At 47.7% G+C, this 25,979-nt stretch overlaps 1 protein-coding gene across 1 annotated transcript; it reads right to left on the bottom strand.

Annotated features, from left to right (window-relative positions):
• Positions 1–488: 488 nt before the first annotated feature.
• Positions 489–25,979, bottom strand: TXNDC5 (thioredoxin domain containing 5). The gene is made up of 10 exons (XM_047858566.1): positions 25,711–25,979; positions 21,186–21,335; positions 16,491–16,596; positions 12,463–12,559; positions 10,085–10,200; positions 7,820–7,906; positions 6,751–6,891; positions 3,657–3,739; positions 2,050–2,179; positions 489–809 (listed from the first exon to the last, which is right to left on the bottom strand). The coding sequence occupies exons 1-10, from the start codon at positions 25,977–25,979 to the stop codon at positions 687–689; spliced, it is 1,302 nt and encodes a 433-aa protein (XP_047714522.1). The 3' UTR covers positions 489–686.

Here is a 25,979-nt window from a genome sequence, read left to right as displayed (position 1 = left end):
ACAGAAGCATATACACACACACACACACACACACACACACACACACACACACAGATTATGGCACCAGCATTGTCTTACTCAGGCACACGTCAGAAGTACCATTGCTTTCATTATGGCTGACCTCTCGCGATGAGAGTAGTATTAACAGAAACAGCAAAGCCAGGGGTGGACGTGAAGGTATCTTCCAGAGGTGCGGGGTTTCTGTGTTTAGATCTGCTCCAAGTTACTGACCAACCACCTTACTAACAAGTCCGTTATGACCTTAAAATCAGCAGAATATCAATACTGCCACCTTTCCAGAACTTGTGGGCAGTTCACAAACGATGCTTTAGATGATACTTTCACCAGAATCACTCAGGAGCCAAAAGTAGTTGAGCAATTTGATTTTTCTCAACTCTATTTTAGTCTCAAAGGAAACCATTTAGATTCATCAAGAGAAAGGTAAAGGGGACGACAGATCGCCACTGAAAATATTGTTTGCAAAGGGATCATGAGTTACGTGTTTACTTAGAGAAACTTAATAAAGAATTTGTAGAGTGTGTTGCCTTAAAAATCACACACACAAAGAAGATACCACAAGTTTAGTACATTCAGCTCTCTGAAAAACCACCATGTGAAACTCCACACCTGCACAATTCAGCTCCCACACCCTGGGCACGGGTGGCCGGGCGACTTGGGACTGGGTTTTACAGCTCATCCCTTGCCTGGCGCAGGACGAAGTGGTGCAGCGAGTCAAGGTCTCTGCTTCCACTGTGCTCACTGACTTTTTTCCCTCCGCGGAAAAGCAGCAATGTGGGATAGCCTCGTACCTTCAAAAAAAAAAAAAAAAAAGTATGAAGACCAGTGGTCCAGGTCACATATAAATTGCTTCTGAGATAAACCACCACCACCACCCCCTGCCAAAAAAAACTCCTAAAGTTGTAACCAAGGAAGTTCATGGTTAAGTTAAAAAATTTTTGTTAATGTGAATTTTTGAGAAAGAGCAAGTGAGCGTGAGCAGGGGAGAGAGAGGGAGACACTGAATCCAAAGCAGGCTCCAGGCTCTGAGCTGTCAGCACAGCACCCCCATGGTTAAATTTTTAAAAGGTGCAGACCGTTTAAAAAGTACAAGAAAGCAAAGCCTCGGGGTTATTCACCTTCCAATTCAAAAGCACATTCAGGATTAGTGTCAAAGGAAGGACTTTACCCAGAAGTACAGCTTCTGGAGCTTCCGTGCATATGCCACCACCTGGGCACCCGGTGAACAGACACATTCTGATGCCGCAGGTCCAGGTGGGGCCTGACTGTGCATTTCTGACAAGCTCCCTGCTGATGCCCAGCCACTCTGTGGCCCCCACGGAGTCACAAGAATATACATCTCCAGCTCTTTTCTAAGGCTTTAAGGCACCAGAAAAAATGGCACCTTCAAGTGATGAGTAAATGACGTCTGTGTTGCACCTATTCTCAATCTAATGAGGGAACTCCAGAGCCCCCAGATGTTTTAAGAAAACTGCACAAAAGCAAAAATGTGAACTACAAACCTTTTGGGCTATCAGATTGTGCTAGCAGCTCAGAAAGAAGGCAACGCTTCAGGACAAAACCAAGTGGAAGCCTGGCTGGCTGGGATAGTCCCTTCGGGAGGAAGTCAGGGGTTTCCCTTACTCAACCACTGTACTTCAGGACACGCTCAGGGCTGAACAATAAGCCACTTAGGGGCTTGAGAAGAGGCTGCAAGTCAGCTGACTGTTCAGCCAGCAAGTGGCCGTGCCGAGGTGGCACCTCCTTCTTGTTACCGCCCAGCCTTCTATGCAGACAGCAAGGCCTCAAGTCCCCCTTGAGAGGTATGTAACCAGTGGGAGAAGAAAGCCCTTCCTCGGGCAGAGCATCTCTTTTGCTTTTCAAAACGAAAATGAAGCAACAGCCTCAAAAGGACACAAGGAGCGCTTCTCAAAGACGATGAGGGCCCTGTGGTTTGTCCTGGTTGAGGCCACCACACCAGATGACAGCTCCATGTGGGCGTGCTCCAGATACTCAGGGTCCCCAGGAGGGTTTTCTTCTGCATGTACCCACCGAGTACTTGCTGCAAATATTCCGTTCCGCAGTACAGTCCACCTCCGCAATCTTGACCTCTGCCAAACCAGGGAATTCCTTTCTAGAGAGTTCTTCCCAAGTAGGAGCCAGATTCTTACAATGACCACACCTAGGAATAGGACAACGACAGCTTTATTGAAGTCTTGGGTCAAGCTCACTCACCTAAATCCAGCTGCCGAGCCAAGCCTTGTTTCTTCTGTACGAGGCAGTCCACAATTGCCTAGAAATAAGATATCAGATTCCCCCCTGGGAATTCCCCCCTAACATTTCCTCCTTCTCCATCCCAGACACGGAATTCGAAGTCCATCCAAAGTAGGCTTTTGGAGAACTGAATGGAAACAGGCTGGTCTGAAAGCAAGTTTAGATTCTGAGACCATTTCCAGGATGTGGTAAACTGAGCTAGCTGGATTATGAATGAAGCAAGTGCACCATGAGCAGGAGTTGATGAACAGAAAAGAAAATGGACACCAAAAACTTCTTTTAAAGACATTTCATTTTAGATTTGATTGCTGTGGTCTCAAAATGTCAGAGCAGCCTGAAAGCTTCCCTGAAACGTCATCCATTCGCTATGAGCAGTGAAGTCCGAGCCAAGTTCTGTGCAAACCCTCCCCTTCCCCAGCACTTTACCCCTTCACTGAAAGGGGATCTTCTGTCCTCACACTTGGTCTATATGGCTTTAGGTTCAAAAAAAAAAAAAAAAAAAGAAAATAATAGATTTAAAGGTGTTATTGACTAGTGTTTCTATTCTTTAAGAACAAAAGTTGTACAACTTCTGTGAGTTGCATGCTCCCTGACTTCTCTTCTATGCCTCTGTGGTTTCTCATCAATACCCGGAATGAAAACAAACCGAAGAGCAGAAGTGACACGCTGGACCTTACTTGTTCATGTTTAGAAACAAAACCTAACACTCTCCTTGAGACCGTGCTTTTCTAAGCGGATTGTTTGTGAAGACAAAGCACTCTTCCCGTTTTACAGCTCAGAAAACAGAGATTCAAAGGAAAGAAAGGACATGCAGAGTTACAGCAGTGCAGGTGACTCTTGGCACCTGTCACCTGCCCCACTTCAGGGAGCCTTGGGCACAAAGTTGGTGTCACCCTCTCTGCTCCGGTCTCTGAGGACCATGCAGCAGGAAGGTTCGGGTAATTGGGTAACATATAGGACGGCTGCCCAGGAGCCCCATGGGATTTGTCTACAACGTCTCAGACACTAAGGAGCAAAGCTACATCATGATATGGATGTTCAATCTATCTGGACAAGGGCAGATACCACAAAGCTTCACTTTTATATGGCCATCCTAATTCTCTATTGTCACATTGTCATGTTTTCTCCAAAACAGACTGAATTTTAAAATAAACTGGCCTCATTCTCTGTAAATAACTTCATGAGTACCACCAAACCGAACTTCAACATACCTGAATATAGGTGCAAACAATAACCTTTCCTCATTTCCTAGAACCTAACCTATGTATAAATGTAGCAACATCTAGGCCCAACATCGAGTCTAGAGCAGTGCCTAATGAGCAGAGAACTCTGACGGGGCTCAAGTGCACTAAGACAAGGCAGTTTCTCATCAAACGGCCACTTACCATGGAGCATAAAACTTGATGAAGGTTATTCCTTCTGCGATCGTGTCATCGAAGTTATTTTCCGTGAGTGCCAACAGGGTGCCCTGCAGGGGAGGGAAAGGCCACAGTTCCAAGGCATCACTTAGAGCAGGGATTACAGAAATACAAATCAATAATCTTTTAACAGTGCTGTCATACATGCTCCAAGGTCACACGGAGATACCTGTACAACGTGCATTTCACAAGCTACACAAGAAGGGACAATGATTCACCACAGGTAGGTCCCCAAGGTCCTGAGCCCAGGAGATGCCTCAAGGAGGTGGCAGGACGCAGTCCTCTCCGGCCACTGGGGGCGAAGAGGGGCTCAGGTGTGGCTGCTGTCATTCAGGGCTCCATGGTGTGGACCAGTTGGCTCTGTGCGGCCTGTGCCACAGTGTGCACCTCTCCGGCCCAGAGCCTCCAACGCCGACTGGAGAGTCCCAGACACCGACTCACTGGCTCACCTGATGTGCATGCACCTGCTGTCTTTTCGAAGTGACCCTACCGCTCTCCTAGCACGTGGATGTGCACAAGTTCCCTTCTCTGTGTACTGCCTTCAGAGTCGACAGTGGCAAGACCACAGGCAAGGATACGTGTTTTACGTATCCTAGGCTTCTTAAATTCAAAGTAAATGTGCAAACTGTTCATCTAAGCTCTGGCTGGAGAATGTAGGGGGAAGGTGCCATGAGGCAGCCTGCTCTAAAGCAATTTGGTCTTGACAATTCTTTGCAGAATTATGTTCCTGGGTTTCTCCAGAAATGGATCTGTGATTCTCTCACGAGAGCAAGAATATGATGATTTATCATGTGGCTAAACGTACCAGGGCTGCTCCGCTTGAGTCTGGCATCGAGTAACGTGTGTCAGTGACTCGGAGGCGAAGCCCGCCAAGGGGCCCATTGTAGAACACTACCATCTTTCTTTATGTTCAGAAACATGACGCCATGCTCACTGAAAGACCTACTTACTGCTGGAAAACTGTGTTATAAATAGAAACTGTTCTGTGTTTGATGAAAACATCCACAGTGTATAATTACATTCAATTTGGGATGGTGACCTTTAGAACCACCGTGACACAGTCCCCTCCAACGTATGTGGTCGCAGCTACTGCAGAATCATTCGTTTACTTCTTAAACCAAAGCTCCGACTTTGAACTAACACCTAGGCAAGTCCCCAACCTAAGAGTCCAACTAAGGCATGGGCTGTAGGGGGCAAGGAGGCCCATTCCTGTCCCCACTCCACGAGGAGGGAGTGGATGACTGTCTTTTTCCAATTCCAAACAACTAGGGCTCAGGGAGCGATGGCCCCAGCAAGTCAGGATCTGCTATGTAAATGCTGAGGGTTCAAGAATTACTGGGGGGGCCGGGAGGAGGGTGGTCACACACATCTGCACACTCACTGCTCTGGCCTCGCAGAATGAGGGCATGCTGCCCCTTCCCCTGCCCACTGTATCCTGGTGTCCCAGCTAAGGGCTTGGTGTAAATTGATGTAGCAACTTAAGTATTCTGCTTGGAAATCTGTTGACAAATAGGCCTTAGGGTTCTTAGCTAGGAAACCAAGCTCTGTTTTCCTGGAAAACATTCCCTGACTCCCTTTGAAAAACCTCCTTTTCACCCATGGCTTCAGCATCGGCTGACGCCTAAGGCTACCCTTCTAGTGCACATATCCTTCCTGCTTCAGTTCCCGAGTCCTACTTAACTGTCCACCGGACATCTCCACCTGAATGTCCACCACAGCCCTGAAAATCAGCAACTTGAAAACTGACCTGATCACCTCCCTTCCCCCTGCCCCTCAGTCCTTCTCTCACACTTGGTGCCCTTGACCACCAGGTATGCCACAACTCCGGTCATCCCCTCACCCCACCTGCCCGACTGTATTCAGGAGGGTGAGGCTCCTTACGATTGCTGTCTCCTGGTCTCCACCCTCTGTCACAGCCTTAGTTTCGGGGTCTCATCATCATTTTGGCCTAATACACTGACTTCCCCTCCCTTTCATACTTTCCATCTCTTTCTGCCAGTCATCTAAAATTCAAATCTGCTCAAAACCCTCTGCTGGATCCCTATAAATATACGATGAAGCTCAAAATCCTTGGCTGGCCGACAAAGTCCTCTATGATCCAGCTCCTACCTCCCCTCTCTGGCATCCTGCACCGCACCCCCTGTCCTTTTCACCCCCTTCCCTCCAGCTGACGGCTGGCCCTGCCCCAAATACGCCCAGCCAATTACACTAACGCGCTTCTGCTCACGCTCTTCCTCAGACTAAGCCTTTTCTCTCCACGTCCACCACGTCTCTGCAGCAATTACCAATTTGCCTTTCAGCTCTTCAAGTGACATTTCCTGCCTGCCTGCCCCAATCATGACTGGGCCTGCACACTCCTGGGTCACACACCTGGGACATCTGCTTCTCCAAGTTCTCATCTGTCTCCCCTCTAGACCAGGTACCCTTCACAGATAGGGAAAGAGTCTTATTATTTGCCTTTGTTTCCTGGTGCCTGGGACAGTGTCTGAAATGTAACGGGCTCAATAAATGCAGAACAAGTGGATCTGAAACCTTCCACTGGGTGAATGAAGACAACAGCACAGTAAGTCAGAGACTGCCTGCCTAAGCAAACTAAATGTCCTCGGGCAATGTGCCTTTCAGTTCCAACGTGTACATCTTTCCTGCTGCAGACCTTTCAGGGGCCTTTACCACGGGGTGAAAGTCAAATTACTGTAGCAGGTGGTGGAAATGGACAGAAACGGGGGCCTAACAGCAGCCAAACTTCCATGTAGCAAATGCCCTCAAGTACAGGGATTACTGACTCAAAAAGGGACAACTTTTCCAGAGCTTTTGACGTCAAATACTCCTAGGATTTGTCTCACGTTTATTTCAGAGGAGCTCCTAGGTTTACCCCTCACAAGCATGTTAAAAGTGGCTGAAGGAAATGGCTCACGTTGAAAAGTCAGCCTCAGCCAACCATCTGAACTACTCTCTGCTGACCCCCAACTGCCGTTCTGTGCAAAGCATTTGAGGAGAGCGGCCTCTGTGGGCAGGAGGTGGTGGGCCACCCCCGGCGCTCCTGATCGCAGTGGACACCCACCTTGGCCGCGGGCTCAGTGGCTGGCACTGGGGCCTCTGACGGCTCGACAGCCTCCGGGGCCCCCTGCTCCGTGCTCTGCAGCTGTGATTCCACATACTCTCTCAGGGACTCCAAATCCCGCTTGCCTTTGTACTGGTCAATCTGTCCAAGGTAAGGGCCGCACAAAAATGCTGTCAGGTTAGTACACTTAAGTGTTCTGAATCACTCAAACCTCGTCCCGACCCCACTCACCCCCATGAGACCTCCACTGATGCCGTCACCCTGGCGGTGGGGACTGGGCAGCATTCGCATGCTCATATTCACACAAGAGTGCACGTTACAAACCAAACACCTCAGCTTTGGGGAGAGAACCTGACAGCACCTGCCTCCTGCAGAGCCCAGAGTCACGACTGGGGCCGACTCTGGTGTGCTGAGAAGCTGACCATTGGCCAGGGATAGACAGGAGAGTGGGAGTGAGCACCAGTGACTGGGAGCCAGTGTTGACTCCACTCAACGGTTGTGGCCAGAGCACAGCTACAGCTGGCGGTACGCCCGAGCTATTCTAGTGCTAACCTCAGCCAATGGGAATGCCTCAAAATAGCAGGACAACTGACCGTTTTTGTCAACTACCCAAATCTTACTAATTGAGGCCAAGACATTTTTGTTGATTATGTATGCCTTGAAACCAGTGCCCAAGGCACCTGGGTGGCTTAGCTGGTTAAGTGTCCAACTCTCAGTTGTAGCTCAGGTCATGACCTCACGGTTTGTGAGATCAAGTCCCGAGTCAGGCTCTATGCCGACAGTGCAAAGCCTGCTTGGGATTATCTCTCTCCCTCCCTCCCTCTGTCCCTCCTCCACTCGTGCTCGTGCTCTCTCAGATGAAATGAAACTTAAAAAAAAAAACTCCTTCTGCCCCTCCCCTGCTCACACACACATGCATACTCATGCACTCTTCTCAAAAAAAAAAAAAAAAAATTAAAAATTAAAAAAAAAAAAACAAACCAGTGCCCAAACAATTCATACTGGCAACAGCCCACTGTGGTTAAGAGAAGCACTTGGTCTCGATACCAGGACCTGAAGACGTACGTACCTTTTGACCATCTCGGAACCACAGAAGAGTGGGATAGCCACGAACCTGGTTTCCTGAACAGAGTTCATAGTGCTGCGTACAGTCGACCTAAAAATAAAGTAAGACCAGATTCTCAGTCCCTTTCTTCGTGAGCCTCCCTGCTAATGGATCACTGGGCACTCAGTACTTCACATACTTCATCTGTAGCATCTCTGCCAGCAAGTGGCAGTTTGGGGAGAGACTTCCTAAAATCTACCCCAAAATACACCTGAGCTAAGGGAGCAGAGGGATGGGATTTGTTTGAGAGACATGACTTATTTATCTCACTTAAAAATGCCAATTTTTAGGAAGCAACATTTTACCTGGAGCATGTTAGCAGATGGAGAAGGGGAGCCTAGCCTGACATCTGGGGAGGGGAGGCCTGGCCGTCGGTGAGAGAGGCCCACACCAACACCAGCTGCGACATTTATTCTCATGTTCACACTTAAGGAGTTTTGAAATAGGAGTATTCAGTATAAAATAAAGATAACTCAAAAGATATCAAATTAAGGTGATTATATGTTCTTAATTCCATAAGCTCAACTATTACAGCTCTTTAAATTTGTTTCACTTAAATCTTACCAAGATTCTGCATGTTCAACATTTTCATGAAACCGTTTATCCTAAGTCACTTCTCTTTGATTTTCTACTGATGTTAAAATCAGCTATGTGGGATACTAAGTTGTTGTTTTTCAGGATATCAACAAAGTAGGATAAAAATATTACATTCACACCTAAGACTGAAGTCGGCAGTTAAAGTATTAAACTGAAGCACAGGAAGCCCCAGCCTGAAGTCTGGGTGGGGGGCATTCAGAGTCCAGTCTAAGCCAGCCGCACACATGTCCGGAGACGGAGGCCACAGCCCGCATGGGCAGACTGTGTCGGCTCACACCTGGTTCTACTAGAAATCTCTACAGACATGACCTGAAAATAATCGCCCATGAGAATTCATAAAATAGTTTAAAGTAAGGATACAAGGAATGGGGAGGATAGAACACAAGAATATTATGACTACTTCCACGATATGTTCAATAAATATAAAATTATAAGAACACATATAACTAGAATACATAATTGAAAGTGTTTAACAACGGGGCACCTGGGCGGCTCAGTCAGTTAAGTATCCGACTTCGGCTCAGGTCATGATCTCACCGTTCGTGAGTTTGAGCCCCACGTCAGGTTCTGTGCTGACAGCTGAGAGCCTGAAGCCTGTGTCTCCCTCTCTCTCTGCCCCTCTCCTGATCACTCACTCTCTCTCTCTCTCTCAAAAACATACGAACATTAAATAAAAGTGTTTAATAGGCAACAGTGAAAATCCATTGAACGACAACTATTACAACTTACCAGGCATCTGCTTCATGCCAAACATCGTACTGAGCATCTGACTTCCATACTCTCCACGCGCCACCTCCCCCCACCCCAGTTAGGTCTTATTGTGGTTTTGCAAAGGGGACACTGAGGTGTGGAGAAGCTGTCAAAAAGGCTGGCCAGCCAGGTCTGCCTGGACCCTAAGCTTGTGCTTTTGGCCATCTCCCTGTCCCAGGCAAATCATCTCATGAGCTGCAGTTCTGGAAACGCAGCATTCCTTCTGTATACAAGTCAGGCCTTTGGCAAAGTAAAACATGAGATCTTTATAAAAGGAAACCCATGCCTGGACGTCTGGTGGATGCCAAAGGCTGGGTGAGATGAAAAGTGCTTGATGGCCCGGGAGCTGCTCTGGAGATTTCCAGAAAATCCACTTATACAGAAGTTGTTAGACACCACTTCTGGCTTCTCTCTGCAAAGTGGGGAAAGCTGGAAAGACTCCCAGGCAGCAGTGAAAGCTGGGGCTCACCGGAGGGGGACCTTCTGCACGCCTCTGTGAGCACAGGGCTGAGGCTCCTCTAGGGGACAGCTCTTGGGTGAGGTCAAATGTGGATGGCCTCCAAGTCCGGCCAGTGAACATTCGTGAAGGCTGTGCCCCATATCTTTGCAGAAAGGGCTCTGGGGCTGCCAATTCAGAATTGGCCATTGCTTCAAAATAAACAAAGGAGCCAAAGCCATAATTTATCTTTAGGCTGTGGAAAAGCCAGCACATTTGAAACCAGGCTGCCATCTGTGAAGGTGAAATGAATTATCAAGTGGCACACTAAATGGAATTAATAAATCAAGTTTGTGACTTTGCACACAGAATGAATAATGGGCCACTCTGCTAATTAATCCAGCCAAAGGCGGTCTATTTCCAGTTTAATAAGGGCTTTCACTTACCTTGCCAATCTTGACAGTTTCAGAATGTTCAAGGCCTAGAGCCAGCTGCTCCCAGGTTGGAGCCAGAGCTTTGCAGTGACCACACCACGGAGCGAAGAACTTGATAAAGTGGTCGCCTTCAGTGGAGAGCCAAGACAGAGGAGGGAGAAGGAGTGACTTAATACCTTACTCAAGATCGAATGCAAGGATCTGATCTTTGTCCTCTCGCAAAACTAACTGCAGTATGAACCCTTTAACTGGTAAAAAAGAGACTCCATCAAGTAAGTGTATATCCATGAACTCATAGCAATCCTCAAAACAAAATCTAATTTGTCATCTTTGGAGGACAACAGGGAACCAACACATTATTTGAAGAACTGGCAACAAACGGGAAGAATCAGGCAATTATCCCACCTTTCTTACACAAACTGCACCACTGGATAAGCATGTGATAAATGAGGGCAAGTTTCTCTCCCTAAAACAATGAAGAAAGGATGTTTTAATGAGACTATCGGCATTTGGCAACCCTGATAAGTTAACGGATCTAGGGAAACATGTTCAACCATGCCATGGGGACACAGCTGTCAGAGTTGAGACTGGGGAATTCTACAGGTCCAATAACCTATGTGCTCAGCAAAAGGATACAAGGAAGAAAAACATGTTGGGGGCACGTGTAGATTGAGACGCAAGAGAGACATAGGTAAAATAAAGAACAAATTAAACTATAATGTAAGGAAGGCACATCTGGATAGTGAATGATGAAGAAAAGCAAGGAAAGTGCCTCCTCGAGGGCAGGAAGACTGGGACTTGGATAGGGCACGGGGTGACTGGCAGTGCCATTTCTTGAACTGGACGGTGGTTATAGGCTGACCACTCTATGACAACTCACTAAGCCCTACGTTTGAGGGCTTTCTGTGTCTGTGTTTTGTTTGACAATAAAACGGAAGGTTTTAAAAACAGTATCAGTGCCTTGGCTAGGAGAAACAAACCCAAATCCATACAGCGTCGTCATTTGGATACTGAAGATTTTTTTCTAGGCTGTTCTGCCTTGACCAGCCTAGGGCCTGAAAGATGTCAGGCTGAGACCAGACCACAATCAGGTTGTGAGTACGTCATCAAAATGTGACGTAGGCTCACAGAAGGACACTGCCACACCAAACGCTCATGGCAGTGCTTTGTCACCCACAGCAATGACACCTTGAGGGAAATGGTGAAACACTTGATTCAAAAAACTAGCAAGTGATCCATGAGGTTGAAGCCATCCCTCTCTAGACAGATAATGACACTAACTTGTGCTGTGAGGTGGAGACAGGATGTCCAGGAAGGAACCTACCAGAGTATCAGTGGAAGCTTTAAGGCCAAGAGGTGACTGTCATTTTCTGAGGACAGATCCTCATGTGAGCAGCATAAGTTGGCATCTCCACAATGCTGCCCTTCAGGCACGATTTGCTTAGAGAGAGTCCTAGCTGGGCTTATGGGAACTAAAGTGAACCCCCTACTGGGGAAAACACCCTGAAATTGTACTGTCACCGCCACCCCCCCCCCCCCAGAGCCCTGGTACAAATAACAACCTTGAACACAAAGGGAAAACAAAGGAAGGCATCACAGTAAGTTATTTTAGACCTTAAGTTGGGGGGGGGGGGGTTCAACCCCCCCAGCGGGCATGAAGTTACAGGGCCAGACATAATGTTAAGCCCTTTTCACAATGTTTCCAGCCCAGTCTTACAGGAGGACTTCTCTCCATGGCAGCATTTGAGAATGGAGAGCAACAAGGAAGCTGAATTTGCTTTCAAGTCATTCAGTGCTGAGCCAATTGTTCCGAAACATGTGAATAAAGGACTTATGTGTTATTTACGTTAGAAACCGTATATAGATCATTTTACTATTTAGGAGAGCGTTTTCAAAAAAAAATGAGATGTGGTACAAAAAACCGTTTTAAGTGTCAAGAATACCTACTCTGATTCACACGTTAAAATGGTCCCATTAAATTCTAGTTTGAACACATAAGAGAAACTTCTGTTTCTGCCTCTGGTCAATAAGCATATGATTCACATTAATATAAATAAATACTTTCTTATCCAAGGATGTGCTAACTAGTATACAAATTAAGCATGCCCATTCATGCTTTGTGAGCTTTCCAAAACTTACATCTTTAACTAGCATTAAAACTGGCATTTCTGTAAGCAGAGAGACAAAAGGAGAAATGATTTCTAAGAGGAAGTGCACTGTACAAGGACGTTAACGGGTCCTGAAGAGACCACTGCTAAGTGCACAGATGGTAACCACAAGCCCTCAAGTGCCAGGAAGAAAGAGCCCGGCAAATCAAGGAGTGATGGATGGTCAGTGGTTCTAAGAGTGTGCGTCCCACTGTGAGCACCCATGAGCTTCACCCACCATACCTTGTGCGACGTGCAGCTCAAAGTTGCTTGCTGAGAGCTCATACAGTCCCTGCTTGCGCTCAGGAGCTCTGGGCGGTTCGACTTCTGGCTCTGGTGTCTAATAGAAACAAAACAATAGTCACTGGGTTTGTATGTGAAGACATAGAGAAACCAACTGAGGAGGTGACCTGTGTCTGTCTGGAACCTTCTGCAGATCTCCTCCCTCATCTGGCTACATCAAACCCTTGGGGCATGCTGCTGTGTTAAGGGAGGCCAAGGCAGGAACCAACTCCGTCAGATCGTCTGGACACTTCAGCAGGAGGCCCCTCATCAGCCACACCTCCAGGAAGTGCTCCAGAATCGGCACTCAAGGCAGCCAGGGATGCCTGTCCCCACCCCAACTTGCTCTTCGCTGTCCCCAGACGAACAGAGCAGACAAACTGAAGGAGAGGCCCACCCCAAACAAGCACACTGCCCTGTTCTTTGCAGCGTGACCTCAGATTCCACATGGAATTCAAAATGAAATCCCTGACGGACTGGCTCTAAAGGAAGTAGTACCTGAAAATACAAAGATAGCAAGATAGACACAGTGGAGAGCGAGAGACCATCAGAGAACAGGAGGGCCTGGCCATCCTCTGTTCACACAAATGGTAACAAACTGTGAAGGACTGGTAAAGGGACAGAAGAGATGGTGACTGTTTCTCGCAAGAGTGAGAAAACCATGGAGCAGACCTGAGTTGTGCTTCTTAATTCACTCAACGAAGCTTGGGACAGAGACACGTAACGCAGGAGTGAGAAGCGGCTTTTTAAAGGATGCTTCTGCCAGTCCCTGAGCGGGTACCAACTGTGTACAACTAGGCAGTTAGCACAGGACACAAGTCTAAAGTTCTCAATTTCTGAGGCTGGATCAGAAAAATCACCATTTTGCTATAGACACGTGGATGTAGATTACTCAATTTTTATCTGGCAGTTCACACGTTTCTATGAGAAAGAATAGCCAAGTTATTAAAAGCTTCAAAAAGTGCTGACAGCTCAAAGCTGTGCAGAGTTGTAATCGTAAAGCACCGTGAAGCTTTCTTTGCTGCTGTGGGCCTGTCAAAACTTTCCAAGTGCTAAGTACCCACACGAAAAGATGCCCGACAGAATGGTGGCTAAGCAAACAGTGAGTTCCAATAATGCAAAACACTGTATGTCACCCTTTATAGGATGTTCAATGCTCATTTATGAAACTTGGGGGGAGGGGGCACTGTCACTATCTGCCCTGTGGCAGTCCCTGCAGTCATGGCAAAAACACAGTATACCACAGAAATGGGTACAGTCTTGCCCTGCTGGTGACTGTGAGCTTACAGATTCTTAAGAAAGCAATCTGGCAATGTTCATCAAGAGCCATAAAAGTAGTCTTGCTTTTTCTTTCTTTTCTTCTTTCTTTTCTTTTTTTTTTTTTTTTGGCCTGGCAATTTTATGTCTGGGAATATATTCTAAAAACATCACTCAAAAGTAGAAAAAAATGTCTTTTACAAAAATAAACATGCTCCTTAAGCATTTCTGATGATAGAAAAAAATACACACAACCTAAATATCCATTGACAGAGAAGAGATGAATTATGGCAAATCCACATAATATAAAATATGACCAATGTTGAGATGATATAACTATACAAAAATATCACTAGTAAAGTGAACTGTGTTTGTGTGATTATGACTATTTAAGAAAATAAATACAGAAGCAAATAGGAAAATATAAAAGTTGAAGTAGAAAGTTAAGATATAGCATCAGGGTTTCTTTTCTTTGAGTTTCTTTAATATTGCCATAACACTAAAGGGAAAACTCTAAATTTATCCTCTTTAAATATAAAAATGCATACGTTAAGTTACTTAGGTATAAACACAGATGGAGAACTTTTTAAAAAGTTTTCATGTACAATAAAAGGCAAATTCTAATTGAAAAAAATTTTTGGTTTGCAATATAAGGTTTGACTATTTGAACTTTCTGACAGGAAGGCACATTGTCACTGTTTTCCAGCAATGACCTGAGATCCCTACTGCTCTGACACTAGGATATGGTAGCAGGTGGACCCCAAGCAGCAATGGCCCTTCATCTGGAGACACTGTGCCCCCAGCAGGGGCGGGGCCTCCCTGTCCCTCCCAGCCTGCCCCGAGGCTGCCGCTCCTCAAAACGGGAGCTTGAAGCACCAGAGAAGTCATTCTGCCATCCTGTTAAGGGCTACTGGTTCCTTGAAAAAACGTCCTCACAGTAGACTGGATTTTTGGTGGAATAATGGAAAACAAGTATTGTAAGTGGCTTTTTTTTTTTTTTTTGAGACTGTTACTCCCTCTTTAAAATCGGCTTCCTCCACTCAGAGCACTTTTCACAGAGGAAACAATTTTAAGTTTAAATCGACATGAAAGTTCCACCTGCTCATGTAACTCTCTTGCCATGACAAAGATGCAAATTCACTCCCTGAGAGGTCTGTGGCTTCCCCTGGTGCCTAAAATTAGAGAAGTCCCTCCTGGACACTTATTCAGCGCGAACACCAACGCTCCTCACCACGCAGTTATAGACTTTGTAAAACGTGAGGTAAAGCAGCACCTGAGAAGCAGGTGGGTTTTGGATAAGCAGCGACATCTACAGAGAATGCAGGGGACAGCCGAAGGACCACACAGGCACCCCGGGAAACGGCACCGGGAGCAGTGGATCCCCCCCAAAGACCGCTGGAGCTGCACATGGGCACCGACAACCCTCGGATCCGCGAAAGCCCACCTGACACAACAAAGCAGCCTTAGTGGACTGCGGGATTACAACTGCCTCCAGAGACTCCAGGGGCTCTATTTCACCAGAGACACGTGGCACCGGACACCTCATCTTTCCAGACCTGCCCTGCCAGGGCCCACACACCGGCCAATCCGCCCCGCCTCCGCGGGCCTTCTGCGCCAATCAGAACGTGCCATGCATTCTGAGTGCTTCCAGGTCAAAACCAAGGCTCCCAACATCCACTGGAGAGGGGGAGGGTTATAAACGCTTAGTATAACTCTACACAGACCTACATCTTTGAAAAATATCTCAGAAATCATACGGTTCCCACCATTTCCTGATATTACCCTTAGCGCAGGGAGGGCCATTAAGACACCGACAGTATTACGAGTATTTATTACGTTAGGTTATTGGCGAGGCCAGTGAGCACCTTTGGGGACTGAGAGTGCAGAGGACAAGGAGGGAGTCACCCTGCTGTACCGCTCGCGGTTGCAGGAGAGGGCCGAAGCCGGCCTGGACTGGACCCCAAGTCAACCCTGTGATGCTAAGAAATTAGTGTAACTGTATTACATGCGAGACTGGCCCAGAGGTTTATGTCAGGAAGTGGGAAGCGTGCACCTGTTAATTGCTCCTGGAATATTCACAAATGACACTCTGCCAGGGCTGACTCTGCAGCCAAACAAGAGCTAGGAAGGCAGATATGATAACACAAGTTGGGCAAAATGGGGGCAACTGTGGAAGGTGGGGCAGGTACACGGGGCCATCTGCATCACACAGCTCCTCGCTCATGCACCGAAGAGAAGACTCTTCCTACTTCTGTTCATGTTTGGATATTTCCATAATAAAAAGCTTTTCAAAACTTCATCTGTTTCCACCAAGATACTCAGAGCAGTGAAAACAGAGACGGAAAGTAGAAGGACTGGCTGCCAGGGGCTGCGGGGAAAGGCTGGGAGTTGGTTTAACGGGGACATGGCTTCAGTTCTAGAAGGTGCAAAGAGTTCTGGGGACGCGTGGTGGGGAGGGCTGCTCAACAGGGTGCATGGACTTAGCACCACTGAATTTGTGTACTCAAAGTGGCTAAGATGGTAAAGTTTATGTGTATTTTACCAAAATCAACAAAAATTGAGAAGGGAAAAAAAGTTCATTTTTACTTACAGCATCAGTTAGTTCTAAAAGAGTAAAAAGTTCCTTTGAAATGGTAGCTTTACTTTTTTTTGCCTGAAGTGGCCTCTTTATTACCCCGAAACTACAGGAAGAAAGAGCAGGCGGGAGGCAGGGAAGCCTCATGTGCACTCACCGCAGGCTCCTCATTCAGCGTCTGCAGCATCCAGTTTTCCAGTGTCTGGAAATCCCGAGGACCCTGGTACTTCACAGCTTCTTGGCCAGGCTTGAAAAACTTCAAGCTGAAAGGGTGACAGAGGACAGGACAGAGCAGACTGTTAAATCCTTCAGAGTGCTCCGAGTAGACAGCGCTGTCCCGTCGGGGGGCAAGCTTGTGCAGGGAGGCAATCAGTGGACCGCAGCCAGGCACAGACCTGCTGCCCTCTGATACAACATGAAAAAGAAAGGAAAAGAATGTCCTAGAAGATAACATATCCATTTAATCCCACATTAAAAAAGTTTAACTTATTCAAGAAAAATAAGACTGAGTGGAACACATCAAGTCTAAGATGTTGTGAGTGAAAACCCAAGCCACCAACGTTCGGTTGACAGAACTTCCAAGCTTCTCTCCTGCTAGGGATTTGTCATCCTTCCTAGGCTTTAGTAGTTTTTATGTGCTGCGTTTAAAAAAAAAATTAAAGCTGTAGTAGAAATAGCACTGTTTTGCAATAAATGTATTTCCACGCTACCTTGTCAGCTCTTCAACTCTTAACAAAGCACGAATATCCAGGTTCTGTGAGATTTACATTGCTAGCTATAAGAATAGCCTTGACACTGGCTGATACGGTCTATCCACCTCCCCACTGAGGAGTCTTTTCTTTTTCTACATATATTAGCCTCTGAAGGTATCTGCAGATAGAATATGTAGCACTTGCTTTAGTGGGTGAGCAAAAGACACTGTCAGAGACTGAAATTACACTTCCAGATCCCGTATCATTCCACTGGTAGGGGACAAATACGCTCTAGATAAAACTTAATAGAGGGTGTCCAGGATGGAGGAGTGGGGGCAGGGAATATGGCTACTGACAGAAGAAAAGAAACACAGACGAGCACTTTTTGGTGAGCTGTTCATCCAAACATCCTTATCACTTCTATGGCACATCTGTGGACTTTGGCAATAGGAGCCCGACGTGCAGGAGCAGAGTGTCAGAAGTCAAGATATGCAGCTATCAGAACTGTGATTTGAAGAGCTAACTCCCCAAAGGCCTTAGAAGGAAGTTTCGTAGCAGTACAAGAAAACCAGCACATTAGCCGGAATCAGCACTTTAATCACAACAGGCTTACAGGCCTTACCCGCTCTAAGATCCTGTGATGGACTTAGGGTGACATCCCTAATGTGCCTCCAATAAAGAATATGTGCCCCGCTTCCTCAGTAGCTTTTACTTTTACGACTGTAACAAAAAGCTAAACTCACCATTTTGGCCAGTACATCCGTTACTTCGTGAACTTTAACACTTTAAGCAACCCCAATGATCTCACAATCACGAATGCCCACACCCACCCCTGGGACCTCAGGAAGCTCTAGAAACGTGTTATGCCCACAGAGCTAGAAGATGCTTAATGTACTCCTCCACCCCCGACTCTCTCTTCCAGAAGGCACCTCCCCCACCACAGCTCTTCAGAGTGGAAAAGGAGGTGGATCCTCAAACTACTAGGAAGGAACAGGCACTACCAAACCCATTCCTCATTTCTTTGCTAACATTAAAATGCAGTAAAACCTAACCTGTGACTTTTTCTGATTTGGTGTGCACTGAGCAAAACAAAAATAAACAATTTTTTTTTTAATTTCTTCTTACTGGATTAGAAATCTTCTTATCCTGCCCAAGCCTGGGTTCTTCCTTAGGTTCACAGAGCCTAGGGGATAAAATCAGAGCTTCCTTTACAGACCTTTCAGTCTGTCCAGGGCATCTGGGATAGGGAGTGGGCCCCGGGGTACAAACCTAAAGGACAGCCCCAAACTTTCCTGCTATTCCCAAACCTCCACAGGGGCATCTGCTTTTCCTGGTGATCTGTTTCTCTTTCAAGGAGACTGTAGGGGGAAAAAAAAATCTCCATTTATGGGTCACTCTGGAAATCTGTGATCAAAATCCTAGCACAACTGAGGAGACAGTGCTACTGGCTGATTTGTGTCCCCCAAAGCAGATCTGTTGAAGTCCAAGCCTCCTGTCCCTCAGGATGTGACCTTGTTCGGAAATAGGATCTATATACAGGCAAGCAAGTTCAAATGAGGTTACGAGGATGGGCCCTACCTAATCCAATATGGCTGGGATCCTTTTTAAAGGGTGAAATTTGGACCCACAGAGAGACATGCACAGAGGCTGAAGGCCGTGTAAGGGCAGAGGACTGGGGTGCTGCAGACACAAGCACAGAACCCCAAAGACTACAGCAGCCACCAGACACTAGGGAGAGGCAGAGAGGGGTTCCCCTCCGAGTTTCAGAGAGATCATGGCCCTACCAGTGCCTCAATGTTGGGCTTCTGGCCTCCTGAACTATGAGACAATAAATTTCTGGTCTCTTTGGCCACGTGGTTTGTGGTGCTTTGCTTCGGCAGCCCTAGCAAACCTCCTTCAGCCCTGCTCTGGCTCACGGTTTCCCAGATAATAAAGATTCCTTACTGGCTCAACAGCATGACCTCAAAACATTTTTCTAAGCACAGTGAGCCATCCCTAGGAACATGGGAACCCAAACTCCCTCCCTGTGCAATCCTTTATTTCAGTTGAAGGTACCAGGGTTAGAATGACATAAAAGTGAATGCACTGACCCACGGTGCACGCTCGGGCATTTTCACTCATGTATCTCTATGACATAAGTACTGTTTCAGAGGAAGTAAAAGCTCACGCAGGTCAATGCATGAATGCCCTCATGTGTGCCCTCATGTGACTTGTTTTAATGCAGCACACCCTGCCTCCAGTATTCTATGGAAAAAAAACAACAACCTGTTCTCGGGCACTTGTGTGTAGGGCTCTGAGGGTTACAGAAGTTCCTTGCCAAACAATGTTCAGTATAATGTGGACTCATTCTAGTTCTTTTTAACAACACAAAACCAGTGCATGGTTTTCTTGGACAGACCACATCTTCTAAACCAGGACACACGATCCAATGCGGCTCGTTTAAAATCTGTGAATAACATATATGGCGTAACTGACGTCGTAGCCAGAGAGCTCCTATGACCAGGTTTTGGTGGAACCCTCTACTGCCCCCTCTGGCGCCCCCTAACACTTGCCCTTCTCAGCCTATCACCAGTCCTGTCTCACTTCCTGGTGGTGTGGTTGGTGGTGTACATGGCCACACACAGCCAGCTATTTAACAGTAGACACCTCAGCCAATCATCTCTGTTGCCCTTGCATCTTGAAAGTAACAGGTTCCAAACAGGTAAACATCTACCTCCTCCGTGCATCCCACTACTCACTGACAGCTTCTTTGTGATGCCCCTCATCTAAGCTACGTTTACTTTAAAGGCAATGCTATGAAGCACAGGACAATGGTACCTATCGTAGGCACACATCGTAGTTGATCTGATTTGAATCATGGCACTTGGATTAGCAGCAGTCACCAAAGAGCAAGAATTCCAGTGTCCTTTATGAAAATGCCAAATTTCTAAACGTAAGGGAAAACTTTAACATTTATTGAGTATGCTGAGGTCAGTATTTACAAACACGTAATTTCATACAACAATGAGGGTGGTGGGGGTGTGGGGGTGGGGGGTGGGGCTGTAAGGTATCAACATCCTACTTTAGACTCAGAGGTTAAACAGCGTGGCCAGGACTGCATGATAAGTAAACAGTAGAGCCGGGATTCAGACGTGGCTTCTAGGTTCCAACCCAGAGTTCCTTCCACTTTTCCATGCCGCCCCTCGGGTTTGAAGACAGGCCCAGGTTTTATAAGAATTTACTTCATTCATCAATTTGAATAAATATTTGGGGAATCGCAGTGGCCAGCCCCTCCCCCATCTTTTTGGACACAGCTTCTTCCCTTTTTTGGAGCAGAGCTCTTCACTTTAACGCCTGCCATGTGGTCTGAGGGCACTGCTGCCTTCCTACAGTACCTGCCTCTCTGGCCACAAGGACTGTCTGGGGCGGACACTCCACCCCAGCTGGGCCCATTGGTAGTGAGCCCGAGCCCACCGGGGCAACAGAGAGATGCAGAGCTGGAAAGTTAAGTCACATTAAGGAGGTAAAGGTAAAAACTGGCCCCTAAGCCCTTGGAGGGGAGCCTCAGAGCCTCTTCCACAGCCTTCTAACTCATCCCTCTATTGCTTGTTAAGCCAGTTTCAATTTCTACTTCTTAAAACCAAAAAAACCTGTTTTAACTGTCAAGGGAGTAAGTAGCGCCGCTGGTCAGAACTGCCATATTCTAGTTTGTCACTTTTCTTTCCAACAGAAACAGCCCTTGTGCTAGTCACATGGGAAAATTACTCCAGGAAGGATGCTTAAGTATAGCAGAGTGACCAAAAACTCAAAGTAAAATTGATGACAAAGTATGCTCATTGCATAAAGGTACTTGTGAACATCAAACCTGACAGGACCCCATGGAGACCGCCATTTCTGTCTCACAAACACATTCCCTTATAGAAAGGAAACCCGACACTGATTAATGAAAGGCTCTTTCCAAATACAGCACAAAAAGACATCTAATATAGAAAAGACAGTGTTAAGTATAACCTCTCCCTGACACCAGGGACTGCCTGCTTACATTTATCATCTCCTCACTCTTCAGAACTACATAAAAATTTACCAGAAGTTTAACTTGAATGTTCTTTAGCCAAGTGCAGCTGGCAAAAGGCTCTGGAAAACCTGGACCCATTCGGGAAACACGGGCCCCTCCCACTTACGTGGGGTATCCTCGGACCCCCTGGGCGGAGCACACATCTGACTCGGCTGTGCAGTCTACTTTAGCCACGTAGACCTTGGCGTCCTCCATGCTGTTGTACTTGTCTCCCAGGTCATTCCAAGTGGGCTGCAGCCGCTGGCAGTGTCCACACCTGGAACAAGGGGAGGGGAGCAAGCACACTGAATATCGGGTCAGGGGGTGCCGGCCCACCTCTTCACCCATTTCCATACGGCAGTGGACCTTTCTGATCCTTTCTTTATACTACAGCAGGGAAGGATGGCTCACAATTACCACAGAACCTCACTCCTCGGCCTCCAGCCCCCCAAAGAGTTCCCGCATTGTTCTCAGCAGGAAACCGAAACATAGCAAGGTGTTGTGACAGATCCTCCTTGAACTGGCCCCTGTTGACCTCCAATCTGACCTCTGTACACCTGCTGCCCTCCTTTGCTTGCAGTTTAACCTGGAGCCAAACTGAACTACTTGTGGTTTTCTGAAGGGGGACAGACTGGCTTGCACACGGGCATTGGTACACACCCTCTCTGATGCCTCCTCCCTAAGCCCACATGGCAAATTCCTATTTGCCCTTCAGGTTTGGTTTGGGTATTGCTTCCTCCAGCAAGTCGGCTCTGACTACCCAGGCTGTGTGATGCCATTCTCTTCTCTTCTTCTTCTGGACAGTTCCCTTGCTCTCCTTGTACTGCAGCAGCTTCACACTGCCTGCCATAATCGCCCCTATTTTATTTAGTCAGGACTCTCTACTAAATAACTAAGTATCTGCCAACGCGAGGCAACCTCAAAATTCACTCAATTCTGCATTTTCCCCAATGAGAAACTTTAGAAAAGTTTGTGGCTACCCCAACTTCTTGGTTTGATGCAACCAAATGTATACTTCTGATATTCGCTGTACGGATTTGAGAGTACATTTTTAAATCCCCTATCATTTAAAATAATACATTAACTTAGAATTATTGGTTCTTGCTACTCTTCCCGTTTCTTGACAGCATCAGCATTTTGTCCATCACTAAATCTACTTTTTCAGTCCTAGAACTGATCACCTTTTTTAATTATCAGCTCTCTGTAGTGCCATATTTGAATACTATATGAGTCCGCATGGAAACTTTATCTCAAGCTTCAGGTGCAGTCACAGTAGCATTATGGCACGTAGGAGTTTTTGTTGTGTTTTTTGTTTTTTTCACCTGGTGTATATTCATGGCATCTACAAAGAAACCGGCTGCCGTATTGCTTTTCAAAGTGATCTTTAAGATGCTTACTTATAGGGGTGCGTGGTTGGCTCAGTCAGTTAAGCACCCACTTGATTTTTGGCTCTGGTCATGATCTCACAGTTTCATGAGTTCAAGCCCGAGGTCACTGAAAGTGCAGAACCTGCTTGGGATTCTCCCTCTCTCTCTCTTCCCCCCGCCCGCCCAAATAAATAAGTAGATAAACGTAAAAAAAAATACATGCCTGTTTATAAAGAATACCCAACACTCAAAATGGTCACTATGTCCTCAAAGTAATTTCTCAACAAAATCAGTGTTACATTTCTTTGCCTCTTTTCTTTTCTGACAGATGACCTCCGTCATAAGCACTGAAAGGCAGCACCAAAAAAGTCTGCCTCAAGCTAATGTGTCTTCCCTAAGCAGCACTTTCCTGGCCAGCTAAGAGAATCCTTGCTTTATAAGAAACTCAACTACAAAATGATTCCCTCTTTTCTGGAAGATAATTGTGAAGGAAAATCAGAATTACACCTAAGTTGTATTAAGTTATATAAGTTATACAGCTCAAGTGCTGTGAAGACAAGCACTGTTCCTTTTACAACTTTATTTCCAGTAACCAGCACATGCTTAACGGGTACTAAATGTCTGGCAATGTCTTAGTGACAGATCATCCACAGGTGCCATGTAGTGGGCCCTTCTGGTTTGGGACTGTTGTGGCTACAGTATGAACCTTTGGGACAGTAGCTGAATTCAAAATCTTGCATCTGTGGCCATGTAATAGAGCAAAGCCACCTGGCCCTCCTAATCTGACAGTCACCAGATTCAAGGTGATGCACATCGGCCATACAGAAGCCGTGTCCTGATGTTAGCACAAAATCTACAGCCGGATAATCTTACATCTGCCAGGTTCAGAGTGCAGGTATACAGAGCAATATTCTCATTATATGCTGCCGCTGCCCCCAAGTTACATGTGGGCTTCCAACATTCCAGAGACTAAACCTGGAAAGAGATGGGGGGAATGGTGTAGGCCACAGCCTGTTCTATCTGAGCCCCGATATGCCCTTAAGGTCTAACTTTTAAATGCCTTCATAGAAACCCAACATCTTTATCTAAGTATTTTGTAGTGGATAATTAAGAAGCAAACAAAAACTTTAAAGAGCTATGTTCCTAGGAACATCCACCTAAAAGTCTGTAAGTCATGGGTCCCCTGGGTGGCTCAGTCAGTTAAGCTTCCGACTTCGGCTCAGGTCATGATCTCGTGGCTTGCGAGTTCCAGCCCTGTGTCAGGCTCTGGTACTGAGGGCTCAGAGCCTGGAGCCTGTTTAGGATTGTGTGTCTCCCTCTCTCTCTGCCCCTCCCCCACAAATGTGTGCGCTCTCTCGCTCCCCTTCAAAACTAAACATTAAAAAAAAATCTAAATCTGTAAGTCACATACACTGAAAAAGGAGTTTACTTAATACGAAGTGCCCAGTTGCCAGTCTTCTCACTCAGTCTAGGACTCGCTGGTATTACTGAGACTCCAAAATTAAAACCCCTTCGGCACTGCGCAGACTTCCTATGTCTACATGTCAGCTTTTCTTTAAAAAATAAAGAAAAAAAAATCCATGGACTTATTCCCCTGAAATAGGCTCCAATTAAGTAATGTATTTAAGGGGCGCCTGGGTGGCACAGTCGGTTAAGCGTCCGACTTCAGCCAGGTCACGATCTCGCGGTCCGTGAGTTCGAGCCCCGCGTCAGGCTCTGGGCTGATGGCTCAGAGCCTGGAGCCTGTTTCCGATTCTGTGTCTCCCTCTCTCTCTGCCCCTCCCCCGTTCATGCTCTGTCTCTCTCTGTCCCAAAAAATAAATAAACGTTGAAAAAAAAAAAAATTAAAAAAAAAAAAGTAATGTATTTAATTGGAATAGATACTCTGAGAATACTCCTTCACAGAGGAACTATTAATAATGAACGATTATTTTATGCTACAAAGTATTTTCTAGACCACTGGTAGGTCTAAAACTTCAAGTCGGGGCTGGTTCTTGAGAAGTTGAAACACAATGTACCCCACGGGTACACTGCTAATAAATGCCAACTCTCACTCAGACTTGCCCCCCAAAGTTGACTTAACTCCAAATGAACTGAAATACAGTTAACAGCCTGAGTATGGAAAGAAAGAGAAAAAAAGTTTCCTCCAACTTCTGCCCGCACAGTTCCTGAGCAGGACGTTTTTCATGGGCATCTTCTCTCTGTTCCTTCCTACATCGCTTCCCCCCCATCTCAGTGAGTCTCTCTCCCGCTCTGGGGAAGGATGCCAAGTGCTGCAACAAGCCTGCAAACTGCCTTGTGCCCTAACACTGGCTTTGTGCTCTGCCCCATGAGAACGTCCCTCCACCGGGGCATCCAGGCGCTGGAAGGAAAGCACTACCTGTGCTTCTGTGAACATCAGGAAGTCCTTCTGCAGGACAATTCGCAGGGAAGGGGTCTCTGGGGTTGGCACGGAGGCCCATACGGACCCCTCCACCGGAGTACCGAGGCAGGAGCTCCGTTCAGCTCACACTTTCCAGAAGACCAGGCCCCAAGACAGAGGTGGGGAGGAGGTGCCGGGGGTCAGCCTTGAATGGAGGGGCCAGTGCGCTGCAGTCGCCTAGAGCACACACAGCTCCCCCATCGACTCGGAGCCACGACGGGCTCTCCAGCGTTCGCACTACTCTCGGCTTCCCGGGGTAGCACAGGAACCCCTTCTCTCCCCGGACCACCCTTTCCCAGCTCCTGAACACACAAAAGTGGGAAATCACACCTTTGCGAGTTGCTATTTTTCAACTAAACCCCTGTGCAGGGGAATCTGCCCTGCAGCGAGCGCACGGAATCCGACCTCCGAGCGTTCACTGTCGGACTCCACTGGCCGGCGGCCGCCGCACGTGGCCCACGGGTCCCAACCGCACCCGCAGGCCGCCGCCTCTGGCCGGCGCAGGAAGTTTGGGGCGGGGGCTGGGGAACCGGCGGGGTAGCCCCACAGGGCGACAAGGCCACCCGCCCCTCCCCCCCGGCCCGGGGACTCGGGGGCGGGGGGGGGGAGGGTGTGCTGGGAGCGGGGACGGGACGGCTTTTTCCCGGCTGCCCCCTCGGGGTCCGCCCCCTCCTGCACCGCCCCGGCCGCCCTGCGCCACGTCAGCCGCGAGCGCCCACGCCCCCGGCCCGAGCCCGCGCCACCCCCGCCGCCCCGGCGCTGCGCGACCCCCCACCCCACCCCGGCCCGCCGCGGCGTCCCCGGCCCGGCCGCCCCCCGCGCGCAGGGTGCGGGGCCCCGAGGAGCGCGGCGCGGCCAGTTACCAGGGCGCGAAGAACATGACGAAGTGCGCGGCGCTCTGGATCCCGTGCGTGAACATGTCGGCCGTGTACAGGTGCTTGGCGTGCGGGTCCTGCCCGTCCTCGCCGTCGGCCGGTGGGGGCCCGTCCGCCGCCGCCGCCGCCGCCCCCGGCTCCTGGGCCCAGGCGCCCCCGCGCCCGCCGCCATGGCCCAGCAGCAGCAGCAGCGGCAGCGCGGCCAGGGCCAGCGGCCGGGGCAGCGGCGGGAGGAGGCGTCCGGGGCGCGCGGGCAT

The sequence above is a fragment of the Prionailurus viverrinus genome, chromosome B2 (assembly GCF_022837055.1).
Source record: "Prionailurus viverrinus isolate Anna chromosome B2, UM_Priviv_1.0, whole genome shotgun sequence".
Classification (NCBI taxonomy): domain Eukaryota; kingdom Metazoa; phylum Chordata; class Mammalia; order Carnivora; family Felidae; genus Prionailurus; species Prionailurus viverrinus.
The sequence above is the reverse complement of the archived record's forward strand: the minus strand, read 5'-3'. Positions and strand labels throughout refer to the sequence as shown.